This window comes from Mobula hypostoma, chromosome 3, assembly GCF_963921235.1.
Source record: "Mobula hypostoma chromosome 3, sMobHyp1.1, whole genome shotgun sequence".
NCBI classification, from domain to species: domain Eukaryota; kingdom Metazoa; phylum Chordata; class Chondrichthyes; order Myliobatiformes; family Myliobatidae; genus Mobula; species Mobula hypostoma.
Genome location: NC_086099.1, coordinates 83,072,372 through 83,089,112, shown reverse-complemented (window position 1 = coordinate 83,089,112; position 16,741 = coordinate 83,072,372). Strand labels below are relative to the sequence as shown.

The 16,741-nt window shown below is 39.1% G+C and overlaps 1 protein-coding gene across 2 annotated transcripts in view; it reads right to left on the bottom strand.

The window, feature by feature from the left end:
• Window positions 1-16,741, bottom strand: part of adgra3 (adhesion G protein-coupled receptor A3) — a 119,849-nt gene that overhangs the window by 27,416 nt on the left and 75,692 nt on the right. For both annotated transcript variants that reach the window (XM_063043368.1, XM_063043369.1), the window contains exons 4-8: window positions 11,582-11,653; window positions 7,968-8,039; window positions 6,442-6,602; window positions 2,422-2,635; window positions 1,514-1,678 (exon numbers count right to left, since the gene is read on the bottom strand). In XM_063043368.1, coding sequence (XP_062899438.1) covers window positions 1,514-1,678; window positions 2,422-2,635; window positions 6,442-6,602; window positions 7,968-8,039; window positions 11,582-11,653 — 684 coding nt within the window. The remainder of the gene's footprint in view (window positions 1-1,513; window positions 1,679-2,421; window positions 2,636-6,441; window positions 6,603-7,967; window positions 8,040-11,581; window positions 11,654-16,741) is intronic.

Genomic DNA, 16,741 nt, shown 5'->3' with positions numbered 1-16,741 from the left:
GCTCTGAAAACCTGTGCCAACAACTAGCGGGAGTACTCAAGGACATTTTCAACCCCTCACTGCTACGGGTGGAAGTTCCCACTTACTTCAAAAAGGCAACAATTATACCAGTGCCTAAGAATAATCATGTGAGCTGCCTTAATGACTATTGTCCAGTAGCACTCATATTGACAGTGATGAAATGCTTTGAGAGGTTGGTCATGACTAGACTGAACTCCTGCCTCAGCAAGGACCTGGACTCACTGCAATTTGCTTATCGTTACAATAGGTCAACGGCAGACGCAATTTTAATGGCTCTCCACACAGTTTTAGACCACCTGGACAATACAAACACCTACATCAGGATGCTGTTCATCGACTATAGCTCAGCATTAATACCATCATTCGCACAATCCTGATTGAAAAGTTGCAGAACCTGGGCCTCTGTACCTCCCTCTGCAACTGGATCCTTGACTTCCTGACTGGAAGATCACAATCTGTGTAGATCGGCGATAACATCTCCTCCTCGCTGACGATCAACACTGGTGCACCTCAGGGGTGTGTGCTTAGCCCACTGCTCTACTCTCTGTATACACATGACTGTGTGTCTAGGCGTAGCTGAAATACCATCTATAAATTTGCTGACGATACAGCCATTGTTGGTAGAATCTCAGGTGGTGACGAGAGGGCGTACAGGAGTGAGGTATGCCAACTAGTGGAACGGTGCCGCAGCAACAACCTGGCACTCAACATCAGTAAGACGGAAGAGCTGATTGTGGATTTCAGGAAGGATAAGATGAAGGAACATATGCCAATCCTCAGAGGGATCAGAAGTGGAGAGAGTGAGCAGTTTCAAGTTCCTTGGTGTCAAGATCTCTGAGGATCTAACCTGGTCCCAACATATCGATGTAGTTATAAAGAAGGCAAGACAGCGGATATATTTTATTAGGAGTTTGGAGAGATTTGGCATATCAACAGCATTCTGACAGGCTGCATCACTGTCTGGTATGGAGGGGCTACTGCACAGGACTGAAAGAAGCTGCAGGGGGTTGAAAACCTAGTCAGCTCCATCTTGGATACTAGCCTACAAAATACCCAGGACATCTTCAGGGAGCGGTGTCTCAGAAAGGCAGCGTCCATTATTAAAGAAAGACCTCCAGCACCCAGGGCATGCCCTTTTCTCACTGTTACCATCAGGTCGGAGGTACAGAAGCCTGAAGAGACACACTCAGCAATTCAGGAACAGCTTCTTCCCCTCTGCCATCCAATTCCTAAATGGACATTGAATCTTTAGACACTCTCTCACGTTTTTTAAAATATACAGTACTTCTGTTTTTACACTTTTTAAAAATCTATTCAATATACATAATTGATTTACTTGTCTATTTATTGTTATTATTATTTTTATTTTATTTATCATTATTTTTATTTCTGCTAGATTATGTATTGCATTGAACTGCTGCTCCTAAGTTAACAAATTTCATGTCACATGCTGGTGATAATAATCCCGATTCTGAACTTAATGGAAGTTTACCTGAAATCTCCTTTATTATTCATAACCATCTCTGGAGGGCAATACTTAGCCGAGCTTTCCAAGACAACTACATCAACTTGTTTACTGCTGTTTCCACGTTTAGTTTGGACATGACATTCCCAGTTGCCAGAGGAATCCATTTGGATATTTGAAATAGTTAGTGTACTGCATTCAGAAACAGTATATATATATTAATTGCAAGCATATAATGTTCAATGAAAAGCCACATTTTCGCAATGTTTCTATGCTTTCAAATCTATCACATGCTTTCACATACTTTAAACTGGCAAATATAATTGTACAACATAAACTTGGCAGGTCAAAATCTTTAGATTCTAAACCAAAATATACACGTTTCTGATAATCAGGTGTTATCATCTTAAATTCTGCCATACAAGCATAAAATTGCCACCTTCATTAAAAATATATGGAGATATGAACTAGTATTTGCAGGTTTTGTCTGAAGAATGTATCTCCCGCAGTCATGAAGTTAGTTTGTTTTGTCTAAGTTTTGTACGAAAATGTTTTAAACAATTCTTCTACAGAATGTGGCATCACAAGCAAAGCCTATATTTATTGCCCAAACTTAATTGTCCTCAACTGGCTTGGACTTAAGTCAGTTTTTATTCTTGATTAATCTAATTAACTAAATTTAAAATTCTCAAATTTCTATTGTAGGTTTTGTACATTTTTTGAGATAGTTACTGCAAAATATTTTTAGAAAGATAAAACATTTCAAATATGCCAACGGGTCTGCATGAAATCAAAATATCTACGTTTAGTACAGAAACTGAATATTTTACAAAACTGTTTTACTTAGAGTACAGGAAGACGTTATTAAAACTATGCAACATGACACATTCTTACTTTTAATTCCAATAAATAAATTATGCAAGTTGTTGTATTACCTTGCAATAAAGGAACAATTATGAACCATATTTTTTTCAACATAAATTCCTTGGGACTCATTAGTTTCCACTATTTTTCCATTCTGATACCAGAGCACTTGCATGTCTTGGTCAATGTAAGAAGCAATACACTGGAAAGGAAGACTGTCTCCCTCAAACACCACCTGACGATGGGAAGGACTCAGCTGAAAGGATGGCAACTCAAGAGGGGCATCTGCAATACAAAAGGTAAAATGATTCCACAACTACACTCAAGTTACAGCATCAAATTACAGTAAAACTCAACTAATCTATCAATCAGAAATGCCAATAATTTGGCATCTAGCCGACATGGTGCCTTTCACCTCACTGGGTTCATTAGACAACTTTTTATAACAACGTGTAACACCCAAAAGAAAATGAATTAAAGGTGTGATGAGGTACAAACAGTGTAGAATCTGTAAATTCTGTTAGACCAGCATCAAGGTCCTGAGTGTGACAGATTTATTGGAGTTTTACTGTAAAAACACATTTATAAAATACAAAATGAAATGCTCCAACATTATCTGCTCAATTTATCATTCAAATTAGAAGTACTGAAATTTGAAAATGCAGAGTTAAAACACAGCATCCTGCATGTTCCAACATCACCAATTTGAAATGATTATATATTACCTCTAATTTAAAAGAAACAAACTCATTTCATAGATAGCTGCAGAAACGTATCCCTAAGAATTCTTGATTCTGGCAAATTAAGTCTTATTCACACGAATACACAAAGATTAACAACTCTGTTTTCACCACTCAGATCACTCACCACTATACAATTTACAGTGACTAATTAACCTATCATCAGTGGCAGAGAACGCACGTGGTCACAGGGAACTCTACGCAGACTGGATTGAACTGAGATTGCTGGAGCTGTAGGACAGCAGCTGTACTGTTTGCCACCCTAAATTACACAATATGCCACTCTTTTGTATGCACTTTTCTGTATTTTGTTAAACAAAAGTTAGAAGTGTTGATTGGAATCAGTCACTAATTCCATTTTCAACTTCTGTGTACACAGGAATGGAAGAGCAAAGGTGAGAAGTGAGTGATACATTAATGTCAGTCTCAGCTGTTATGCTACATTCTATATTCTTACTCTCCAAGCAGGGGACTTCTCTTGAACAAAAACATGAACTGCTGCTTTCTATGTGATGCAGAGTACAGTGTGTGTTAACATTTAGACTGAATTTACTCTGAAGCCCTGCTTTTCCTGAGAAATTCTTTAAAATTTACCTTCAAAAATATTCTTTTGTTCAATATAATTTACAATCTGTCAGAGATTAAATAGCATGTTACTTCTTACTAGAAGTGTTCAAATTTTGTCTTCATCTACTAGGTAATATACCATAAAGATTAATAAATGGCTGTTGCCTTCCCACCAGTTCAGAAAGCCAAGGCACAGCCACAGCCCATGAATCTCTGCTAAGCCCAAAACTTTAGTTACTTTTCCCTTTAAATGTACAATTTCCATTATTACTTTATTCAACTTCTTCAGCTTCTTAGGATTTCTCCGTGATGAATCAAGAAGAGTTATGAAGCATCCTGTATTCATCTTCAAGAGTTAGGACATTCTGTTAATGTATGCTGGAGAGCAGAGACCATAGAGGTAGGACAAAGAATAGGCAGTTTAGGAATAGGCAAGGCCAGGCCATTAGAATGTAGATTTTTTTAAAAAACACAAAGTAGTTTTAAATATTTCTCAATTCATGAATCATTGGCATCTAATGTATCAGCACCCACTGTTAAAAATTGTTTGAAGATGCCTTGTTTAAATTGTTGGGTGGTTAGATATCAATTCCACAACTCAGTGCTGAGGAATTTTCCTCAACAAGACTCCCACGACCACAGATGAGTTGCTAACTCATTCTAGAAATGTGAATCACTTGTCCTTTTCAATTTTTTTTTGCAGTCCTGTGGCAGACAGGACACCTCCTCCTTTCCAAAGAAAACAATCTGACAACTAGCAATATTGACACTTAAATGAACAGAGAATATTATAGTTTGTGTCTATACAAAAATGATGCTTTGTTTATTTGCCTATCATTTAAAATAGAATATATTTCTCAAAAATATTTAACTATGAACATGTCCAATAAATTTAATTTTCCTTAACACTGCACAAAAAATAACATAAGAAATGTTTTGTGGAACCTCAAGCTTGTGATAACATTCAGCAAGATCATGGCTGACCTAATCGTGGTATCAGTCACTCGTAGTCTCGGCTACCATACAAATCAAAAGTTATTTTAGTATTAAATACCTTCTGTGTTTCAGCCTTCTCAGCTCATTGAAACACAGAATCTGAAACATTCACTATTCTCATACAGACGAAATTCCTCCTCAGCTCCTTATGAAACAGGCATCCCTTTATACCTCAAAACTATTAACGTTACTTCTAGAGATATCCTCTTGGTAGCTACACTGTCAAGATCCCTCAGAATTCCATGTTTTAATAAGACCACTTTTCACGCTTCAAAAGTATTATGAGCACATACCAAATCATTGTATTTTTCTTTCAGAATGCAAGGCCTTCTACTCAGAAGTCAACATAGTGGGCTTTCTCTCAACTTTTATCATGTAAATACACCCTCAAATACTGTAGTTAGCATCTCACTTAACACTGAGGCAGTCGTAGCAAGACTTCTTTTCACCTTGCTCTCTTTGCAATGAAAATCAATACCTTATTTGCCTTTAACACCTGCTGCTGTTGCATACTAAATTTCTACACCTTCTGTGCATTTTTCTTCATCCACTCTTAAACAATATTCTGCTTTATTACTCCTACCGAAGGGAATAACTTCACATTTCCTTACACCATCTGCCAATTTCTTTTTAAACTTATTTGCTTAATCTGTCCATATCCTTTTGAAGACTACTACTTATGTGCTATTAGTAAATCGGGCACACACAGCTGCAAATACTTATCAGGTTAGGAGGCAATGGAGGGAGAAACAAGAGTTAATATTTGAGAACCACAAACAAGAGAAAATCTACAGATGCTGGAAATCCAAGTAACACACACAGAACACTGCAGGAACTCAGCAGGCCAGGCAGCCTCTCTGGAAAATAAGGACAGTCGAGCAATCGGGCTTCACTTTGTGGGAGGTGATAACATTCAAGCCCTGCTGAAGGGTCTTGGCCCAAAACATCAACTGTCTTTCCATAGATGCTGTCTGACCTGCCGAGTTCCTCTAGCATTTTGTGTGTGTTGCTTAATATTTGAGGTTCTGTTCCAGTAAAGTTTACTAACTTGAAATGTTAATACTAACCTGCCAGTACTTTTACAGCATTTCCAGGATTTTTTTTGTCAGATTTCTAGCATCAGTTTTTATTTGTTTTGATTTTGGCTTCAATATACCAGTCCCTCCCTCTAAGATAGCAATATTGATTATGAATGTTGAGGCATCAGAATTGAACCAAATGGAATCACAATAAATAAATGTTGCCAACTTAAAAATGAACAATTTATCCTGTTTATATTGCACTTAGTTAGCCAGTCTCCTATTTCTGCTAATATTCATCCTCCAACATCATGAGCTCTTAACCTATACAATGGCATTATGTGGCCCTTTATTAAATGCTTAGGGAAATCTCAATACACTACGTCAACTGTTCCACTTTATCCATCCATACCATTACAGCATAAAGAACTCCAATACTTTTTCATTATATGGTGTCAGAGTCAATATTGATGATCTTCTAAATATTCTGTTATTATCTCCTTAATAACAAATTCCATAATCATCTCAAAGGTGCCCAGGTTTCAAAGATAAACGTTCAATCAATGGACAGGCAACCAACAGAAAGGAATATTACTTGTAATAACTTAATGAGCAATTGCTTCTAGTTTTGTACAGTAAAATTTCTTCTCCATTGTTATTAAGTCAAGGCAAATATGTTAGTATTACAGAATCAATATCACCAGCATCTGTTGTGAAATTTGTTCATTTGTTAACAGTGTAAATATAAAGAGAAAATATGGACACTTACCACAAGTCAAAAGTTCTTTCTTAACACTCATGACAAGCTGCCTTTGCAGAGACTTTGGGAAGGCACATTTAGTTTCTCTTACAGTTATATTTTTGGTCTTTATCCATTGAATCATCCATAACAAGTTGCAATCACACAAAAGATAATCAGTCTGAAATTCTCTGACAATGATAAAATTGAAAATTAAATGCAAAGATTTCAAATAGATGTTAGTTTACAAGTGCCTCTCCCTCAATTCACCTAGTTATTAATTTTTTTAAGTTATCCAAGATCAATGTTATCCTTGAACACACAAAATCAATGAAGGATTGATCCACAGTATTGGAATTTAGGTTAACTTCTATCAAATTTCCTTATGGTAAAATTATAAGTTCACAATTTCATAATCTGAAAATTATGCTTTTATATAGTTCTGTAAGAATGATACAAGGACACTAAAATTCCACTGTGTTATGCATAGAGTAATTGAAAAATATTTAAATCACTATATACTAACATAGAAGTTGTGACAAGGTGTTCAAGCAATATAAAAGTCATGTAGGAATATTTTATATACACCAGTGTTTTTAAATGAAATCATGAAATTTAAGTACTGTTCCTGTTACATTTTGCAACACTACCTATATGGACAATCTGGCAGTAAATCCACGCTTAGATTTTTTGACATAAATAATTACAGAAGTCTTGTACAATGATTCGTATTGCAGCACACAATGGTGGCCTCTTCCCATGAACTACTGACTAATGTTTTGCTCCAAAAGGAAGTATATTCTCAGAATCTTGATGCTTTATTTAATTAAGGAGGGTGCTTCATACCAACTAGGTGGTTGATAGAGAGGATAGAGTAGCATGGGAATAGTTTACTCGCCTCCCTTCTGCATCATAGCTATTATGTGGCACAAAGCTCGATATCATTAATTAATGGAGAAACAAAAGGCCTTAGGAAGCTAGGAACAGTATGAACAGAGTGGTAGGTCTGATGAACCGCAGCCAGGGGTGTTTAAGAGACTCTTACATAGGCACATGGATGAAGGAAAAATGAGGGGCTACATAGGAAGGATGGGTTAGATTACTCTTGGAGTACATTAAAGGATCAGCACAACATTGTGGGCTGAAGGGCCTATACAGTACTGATCTATGTTCTCTGTTTACTATCAAGAGATAAATATAACACTTACAAAACTAATGTATAGTTGATTTGAGGTTGGTTGTGAAGCAAATGGGCAATTAATTAGTAACTTTGAATATCAATTGTACAAAATAAAACAATTTTAGTTATAACTAGTCAAAAACACTCAAAACTAAGATTTTTTTATGTACATCTGCAATCCAAAATAAATACAAGGGTCTTCAATGAATTATTCTGGAGAACAACATTTTGCTTAATGCAATCAACCAAAGTTGAAACCATGTGTTTCCTGTTACATCAGAATTTAATGTTTTATATAGTAATAAGTAGAAAGTTAACAGGACACAACTTTGTAAAGAACTGCCAAGAAACAAATCATCTTATGCAGCCAACTTACACATATTTCAACAACTGCAGATTCTTAAATATCCCGTCTGACAGTGTAGAAAACAGATTTCCTGAAATGTTTCTGAAAAATGAAAAAAAGTTAGTAACTTAAAACTTTAATATTATCACTTTCAGTGATTTTTAAATGACTAAAATTGTGAGGAATGGTCAACACCATATTAAACTGCAACAAATTAAAACAATACATTTATAAACTTGAATAATATGCACAGATCAAATTAATTCCAAAATCAAAGTTCAAAGTAAATTTATTATCAAAGTACACGTTACCATATACAACCCCGAGGTTCAATTTCTTGTGGACATACACAGTAAATCCAAGAACCAAAATTGAATCAATGACAAACAGCTAGTATACAAAAGACAACTATGCAAATACAAAAGAAATGTAATAATAATAATAAATAAATGAGCAGTAATATCAAGAACATGAGATGAAGAATCCTTTAAAGTAGCCCATAGACTGTGGGAACAGTTCAGTGTTGGGGCGAGTGAAATTATCCCCTCTTGTTCAAGAGCCTGATTGTCGAGAGGTAACAACTGTTCCTGAACTGGTGGTGTGGATCCTGAGGCTCCAGTACCTCCTTCCTCATGGCAGCAGTGAGAAGAGAACATGACTTGGGTGGTAGGGTCCTTGATGACGGATGCCGCTTTCCTGTTACAGCGCTTCGTGTAGATGTGTTCAATGGCAGGGAGAGCTTTGCCCATGATGGACTGGGCTGTACCTGATACTTTTTGCAGGATTTTCCATACAAGGGCATTGGTGTTTCCATACCAGGCTGCGATGCAGCCAGCTAACAGTCTCCACCACAAATCTATAGAAGTTTATCAAAGTTTTAGATGTTACGCTGAATCATCACAAACTTCTAAGAAAGTCTAGAGGTGCTGCCATACTTTATTAGAAATGGCACTACAAGCTAAACCAGAACAGATCTTCTGAAATGATAACACCGCAGAATTTAAAGTTGCTGACCTTCTCCATCTCTGATTCCCCCCCCCCACCCCCGAAGAGTGATTCATGGACCTCCGGTTTCCTCCTCCTGAAATCAATAATCAACTCCGTGGTCTTGTTGATATGGAGTGAGAGGTTATAGCCGTGGAACCAGTCGTATTTTCAATCTCCCTCTTACATGCCAATTCATCACCACCTTCCATTCAATCAACAACAGTGGCAACTTATGGAGATTTAAGTGTGGCGTTGGAGCTCTGCTTAGCCTCACAGACACAAGTATAAAGCGAGTAGAGCAGGAGACTAAGCACACAGCCTGTAGTGCACCTGTACCGATGGAGACCATGGAGATGTTTTTGCCAATCCCAACTGACTGGCGTCGACAAGTGAAGATCCAGTATTGAGGCCAACGTCTTGTATTGATTAGTTTTGGGGGAATGATGGTATTGAATGCAGAGCTGTAGTCGATGAAGAGCATCCTGATGTATGCATCTTCACTGTCTAGAGGTTCTTCTTAAGCACCAGTAGATCTGAAGTCTGCTTGAAGCAGATACGTACCTCAGACTGCTGAAGCAAGAGGTTAAAGATCTCAGTGAACACTCCAGCCAGTTGATCGGCACAGGTCTTTAGCACTTGGGCAGGTACCCCATCTGGGCCAGATGCTTTCTGAGGGTTCATCCTCCTGAAGGAGGCTCTTACATTGGTCTCTGAAACTGAAATCACAGGTTCAAAGGAGGCTGTAGGAGTTCGTGATGGTTCCTCTGTGTTTTGACAGTCAAAGTGAGCATAGAAGGCACTGATCTCATCTGGGAGTGAAGCCTTATTGCCACCTATGTCACTTAGTTTTGTTTTCTAAGAGTTGATAGCACTCAAGCCCGGCCATAACCGTCAAGCATCCTTCAGTGATTCAATGCCACTGTGCACGTGAGATGGTTTTCTGAAGACCACACCTGGACCTATTTTATCCTACTGGTCACCAGAGCTGAATAGAGTTGAGCTGGCTGTCATAGACCACAGATCTCATGGTTTATCCAGGGCTTCTGGTTGGGAAAGACTCTGAATGATTTTGTGGGGACACACTCATCTACAACCATGGAGCCCTGATGAGTCCTTGAACAAGGACCAGTCCACCAACTAAGCAATCCCCTAGCTGTTCCTCTGCCTCCTGCGACTACCTTTTTGTTGTCCCCATCCCTGGCGCCTTGCACTTAAGCCTTCTCTTGTATGCAGGCATGCGAAGGACAGCCAAGTGATCACATTTCCTGAAATGCGGACTAGATGTGGAATGGTTGACATTCCTAACTGTACTATTGTAGTGGTCGAGTGTGTAGAGGGCCCATGGTGCTGCAGGGTATACATTGATGATAATTTGACAGAGTTCCTCAAACAAGCCTGATTAAATTCTCAACAATAATTTGAAAGGCTTCTTGTTTGCTGATGGCGGTATTTAATATCTCAAGTATGTGATTAAGTGGCCTTTGATGGTAGTGAACTGCAATCAGGATCACTGAGGAGAACTCTCTTGGTAAGTGGAATGGCTGGCACTTGATTGTTACACGTTCCAGGTTGAGGGAAACAACAGTGCGACAAGCCCACTGCCTCCAAGCATCTCAAAGAGTTTTTCATGAAACAAAGATCCCCACCTTTTACATTCTCCACATCAGCAGTCTGGTCCATCCTTTGCATCAAAAATCCCTCGGGCCTTACCAACATATCCGGCATATCCACAGTGAGCCACATCTTCACAAAACACAGAATGCAGCAATTTCTCATTTCCCTCTGATACTGCAATCTTGCCCTTGGGTCCTCAACCTTGTTCTCCAGCAACATAACATTTGCTAACAAGATGCTGGGTAGTGGAAGTTTCATTGCCCTGCATTTCATTCTAGCTTCATGTTCTCTCCCACCCCCTACCCCTCTAATGCCTTGGCAACATACCTTTGTCTACTTAAAGGTGCCATGCCAGCATATTTGAAAGTCAAGTCCACCAACTCCTTCAGAAGATTGTGAAATCGCTAGTTTGTCAAGGTGGTTCAAAAGTATGTTGCTTAAAGTGAAATTACAGGCTGCAGACAGCAGTGAGAGTAGTTCAGAAGTATAGTTAGAAGTTTTGTAGGCTACCCGCATCCCATCACTATGGTTCACTAGTGCCATCTTGTTAATCACTTGACTTATTACAATTCCTAAAGAAAGTCCACCAGTATTACCTGGAAACTGAGAATTTTAGTGGCATAGGAAAGTGCTGAGGTACCCCAATCTCGATGAAACTTCCCTAAGTCGGCACTCTGCAAAGTCTGCTTTCTGAGGAAAAGCACTGAGTAGCTCCATTTTAGATATCTTGAGGAGGCACCCAACCAAATTAGTTTTTAATGAATGGGAATCCTTTGCTAGGTATACTTGTGTGGAAAGGAAAAACTAACAGACATCAATATGACAGTCACAAGAAAGGCACGAAGAGTATCAAGAGAACTTTCTTTACTTGAGAATGTTGAAGATGCAGAGTTCAAACATTATATAGCTGAAACTAACAGTACTGAGGTAGTTTAGTGGAAGCAAGATTTCAAGGACATAAAATATATTGAATGCAGCATCAAAACAAGAACAATTTACAAACAACTTTTAAAATAAATTACAAATAGGCTTTAATAACTTACAATCGGATAAGATTGGACAAGCCTTTGAACATTTCTCCATTGAGACAGCTTATCCTGTTGTTAGATAAATCCCTGCAAGAAAAATAAAAATATAATCCCCCAGGTCAAATCAGCTAATTTATACAATAGCAGAATCTTTATTACATTCTATTAAACAACATTTCATCTTACAAAGGCAGATACCAAAGATTATCTTGTATTTTTCAAAACATCTTTCCTCTCCTGTGCCATAGGTTTCATGACTGTCCAGATGTCAAAAGTACCCAGCAGAATCACTGGATAGTTGAGCAGATATGCCCATATCAAAATACATTGAAAAGATGGAGATCTAGGCTGACATGTTACATGGAAGTCTGACTGATTAGATAGATATTAAAAATCTTAAGGTACAAACACCTTTTTCATAGATGTGTGGGGTTAAATATCAGTTGTTTCTATTCTAGATCTGAGCAGTTGAATCTGCAGATTCTGTTCAACTCAGGGCAATGCTCCTTAACGAGATGGGTTAGTAGACAGTAAGAGAGGTGGTCCATTCCTGTTATTTTTACTGAACTTCCTATTGCTTTTATGAAAACATTAGAGGTTCCCAGGGACGTCACAGATGCTCTTTCACCATTTTGAATAATCATGAACTAAAAATTCTAGCAGCTCTGTGCAGATTCTACAACATTTTAAAGCAGCTTTCAGAACATCTTGAACAGTTTCTTCTGTCCTCCTGATAAATTTTGAACCAACCATAATGGAGTACATTGTAGACCATTTATTTCAAATGTAATGCAGAATTCCGTAAGAAATCAGTTATTTGCTCACCTCCCATTAAAAAAAAATTAAAGCCCAGCTAGTCCTACAGCAGCTGAACTCTGTCACCTTTACAACTTTATCGAACACTGCTCTGGCATCTCTGAACCAAGCTCTTGTGAAGATCAATTGCCTGGTGCCATTGAACCTGACATCGTTGCAATGAAGTCTGTTTGCATACTAACTTTCTGGGGTCCTAACTGCATCAGCCCATCTGTTTTAGGTACTGGATCTCCCACAATATTTAAAACAGAAATTCTGCAATCCACTATCCTGGTTTTTAATTGGGTTTATCTAGTTTTATCTAAGAGATGTCAAAGCCTCTTCAACCATGGAGCAGTCATACTGCTAGCCAGATGGCCGCAAGTTTATTGTCTCCCAGCTTTAATGTTTCACCTTCAGCTTCAACTTTGAGAAATGATAGCTATTCTATACCAAAACTCCTGCTGGTTATGCCCTTGTCAATAAGCAAAGTACTCCTGCTGAGAACAAGGGCAGAACTCAAAATGGCTGAATTCTCCGACATTATAATGGAGATCAACCTGTTGATCTACTGGGTTGAATGTGAAGCAGTAACAGTGGCTCTCTTCATCCGAGTAGCAGGGAATGATTATGAAGAGGCAACTTACATTAATTTTTACTTAAAATGTTCACGTTCTTTAACGTTACTTAACATTTTAAAAATGAGTGAATAAAATTATTAATTTAATACTTTTGCTTTTAATTCTTTAGAATGCTCCCAAGTTTTAGGTAGCTTTCACAGGTAGATATATGACTCTTTCCAGTGTTCCAATAATTTTTTTCAGCCGTATCTTGGTTGAACATTATCTTAAGATTTTTTTGCAGGCCCCTGGATCGGATCCTGAATTTACCAGCAAGTTAACGTATGTGTGATCTACAAAAGCTAAATTCAGGCTTTTTCCATTACAACAGCTGTGAGTATGATTGGTTTTGGGCAGGCAATGACTTCATATTATCCTATTTCTATAACCACATAATCTCACATACCGTCACCACCACTTATTAGGTAGAGGAGTGGTCCTCTCGTCCTGTAGCCCATCTACATCAAGGTTTGGTACGTCGTGCTTTCAGAGATGATCTTCTGCACACCAATGTTGTACCATGTGATTATTTGAGTTACTGTTGCCTTCCTGTCAGCTTGAACCAGTCTGGCCATTCTCCTCTGACCTCTCTCATTAACAAAGTGTTTTCAGCCACTCACTGGATATTTTGTTTCATTTATCACACCATTTTCTGCAAATTCTTGGGCCTGTTGTGTGTGAAAATCCCAGGGGATCAGCAGTTTCTGAGATAATTAAACCACCCTTTCTGACACCAACAATCATTCCATGGTCAAAGTCACTTGGATCAAATTTCTTCCCCATTATGATGTTTGGTCTGAACAACTGAAACTCTTGTCCATGTGTGCATGCTATTATGCATACAGTTGCTAGACATGATTAGCTGATTAGATAATTGCATTAGCAAGAAGGTACACCTAATAAAGTGACCATTGAGTGTATGTTAGCTCTTTCTCAATTCATCTTCTTCTCCTCATTCCCCCCTTTTATACTTCTATCTTATAAATAGAAACCAAGAAGCTGACATCTCATTTTGTAAGTAATTCGTAACTTATGTTCCAGAGCAACTTACTTCTGTAGGTTCTGCAACCAAAACCCCTCTAACTCGCAGACTTCATTGTCTCACAAAATTTGAGATGTGTCCATTTTAATGCAAGAAGCATCATGAACAAAGTGGATGAGTTTAGAGTGTGGATCAGTACTTGGAGCTATGATGTTGTGACCATTACAGAGACTTGGATGGCTCAGGGGCAGGAATGGTTACTTAAAGTATCAGGCTTCAGATTTGTCAGAAAGGACAAGGAAGGGTCAAAAGAGGTGGGGGCGTGGCACTGCTGATCAAAGATAGAGTCACGGCTGCAGAAAAGGAGAAAGTCATGGAGGGATTGTCTACTGAGTCTCTGTAGGTGGAAGTTAGAAACAAGAAGGGTTCAATAACTCTACTGGGTGTTTTTTTTATAGACCACTGAATGGTAACAGGGACATCGAGGAGCAGACAGGGAGACAAGATTCTGGGAAGATATAATAATAACAGGGTTGTCGTGGTGGGAGAATTTAACTTCCCAAATATTGATTGGCATCTCCCTAGAGCAAGGGGTTTAGATGGGGTGGAGCTTGTTAGGTGTGTTCAGGAAGGTTTCCTGACACAATATGTAGATAAGCCTACAAGAGGAGAAGCTGTACTTGATCTGGTATTGGGAAATGAACCTGGTCAGGTGTCAGGTCTCTCAGTTGGAGGGCATTTTGCAGATAGTGATTACAATTCTATCTCCTTTACCATAGCAATGGAGAGGGATAGGAACAGACAAGTTAGGAAAGCGTTCAATCGGAGTAAGGGGAAATATGAAGCTATCAGGTAGGAACTTGGAAGCATAAATTGGGAACAGATGTTCTCCGGGAAATGTACGGCAGAAATGTGGCAAATGTTCAGGGGATATTTGCGTGACGTTCTGCATAGGTACGTTCCAATCAGACAGGGAAAGGATGGTAGGGTACAGGAACTGTGGTGTACAAAGGCTGTTGAAAATCTAGTCAAGAAGAAAAGAAAACCTCATGAAAGGTTCAAAAAAAATACTAGGTAATGGTAGAGATCTAGAAGATTATAAGGCTAGCAGGAAGGAGTTTAAGAATGAAATTAGGAGAGCCAGAAGGGGCTATGAGAAGGCCTTGGCAAGCAGCATTAAAGAAAACTTCAAGGCATTCTACAAGTACGTGAAAAGCAAGAATATAAGATATGCGAGAAGAGGACCAATCAAGTGTGACAGTGGAAACGTGTGTATGGAACTGGAGGAGATAGCAGAGGTACTTAATGAATACTTTGCTTCAGTATTCGCTACAGAAAAGGATCCTGGCGATTGTAGGGATGACTGACAGCAGACTGAAAAGCTTGAGCAGACAGACATTAAGAAAGAGGATGTGCTGGAGCTTTTGGAAAGCATCAAGCTGGATAAGTCTCCGGGACCAGACAAGATGTACCCCAGGCTACTGTGGGAGGCGAGGGAGGAGATTGCTGAGCCTCTGGCAACGATCTTTGCATCATCAATGGGGACGGGAGAGGTTCCAAGGGATTGGAGGGTTGCAGATGTTATTCTATTATTCAAGAAAAGGAGTAGAGTTAGCCCAGGAAATTATAGAACAGTGGGTTTTACTTCAGCGGTTGGCAAGTTGGTGGAGAAGATCCTGAGAAGCAGGACTTATGAACATTTGGAGAGGTATAATATGATAAGGAATAGTCAGCATGGATTTGTCAAAGGCAGATCGTGCCTTATGAGCCTGATTGAATTATTTGAGGATGTGACTAAACACATTGATGAAGGAAGAGCAGTAGATGTAGTGTATATGGATTTCAGCAAGGCATTTGATAAGGTACCCCATGCAAGGCATATTGAGAAAGTAAGAAGGCATGGGATCCAAGGGGACATTGCTTTGTGGATGCAGAATTACCTTGCCCACAGAAGGCAAAGAGTGGTTGTAGGTCATATTCAGCATGGAGGTCAGTGACCCACAGTGTGCCTCAGGGATCTGTTCTGTGACTCCTTCTTTTGTGATTTTTATGAATGACCTGGATGAGGAAGTGGAGGGATGGTTTAGTAAATTTGCTGATGACACAAAGGTTGGGGGTGTTGTGGATAGTGTGTAGGGCTGTCAGAGGTTACAGCAGGATATTGATAGGATGCAAAACTGGGCTGAGAAGTGGCAGGTGGAGTTCAACCCAGATAAATGTGAAGTGGTTCATTTTAGTAGGTCAAATATGATGGCAAAATATAGTATTAATGGTAAGACTCTTGGCAGTGTGGAGGATCAGAGGGATCTTGGGATCTGAGTCCATAGGACACTCAAAGCAGCTGCACAGGTTGACTGTGTGGTTAAGAAGGCATACAGTGCATTGGCCTTCATTAACCGTGGGATTGAGTTTAAGAGCCGAGAGGTAATGTTGCAGCTATACAGGGCCCTGGTCAGACCTCACTTGGAGTACTGTGCTCAGTTCTGGTCACCTCACTACAGGAAGGATGTGGAAGCCATAGAAAGGGTGCAGAGGAGATTTACAAGGATGTTGCCTGGATTGGGGAGCATGCCTTATGAGAATAGGTTGAGTGAACTCGGCCTTTTCTCCTTGGAGCAACGGAGGATGAGAAGTGACCTGATAGAGGTGTACAAGATAATGAGAGGCATTGATCATGTGGAGAGTCAGAGGCTTTTTCCCAGGGCTGAAATGGCTAACAAGAGAGGACATAGTAACACGAGAGGGCATAGTTTTAAGGTGCTCGGAAGTGGGTACAGA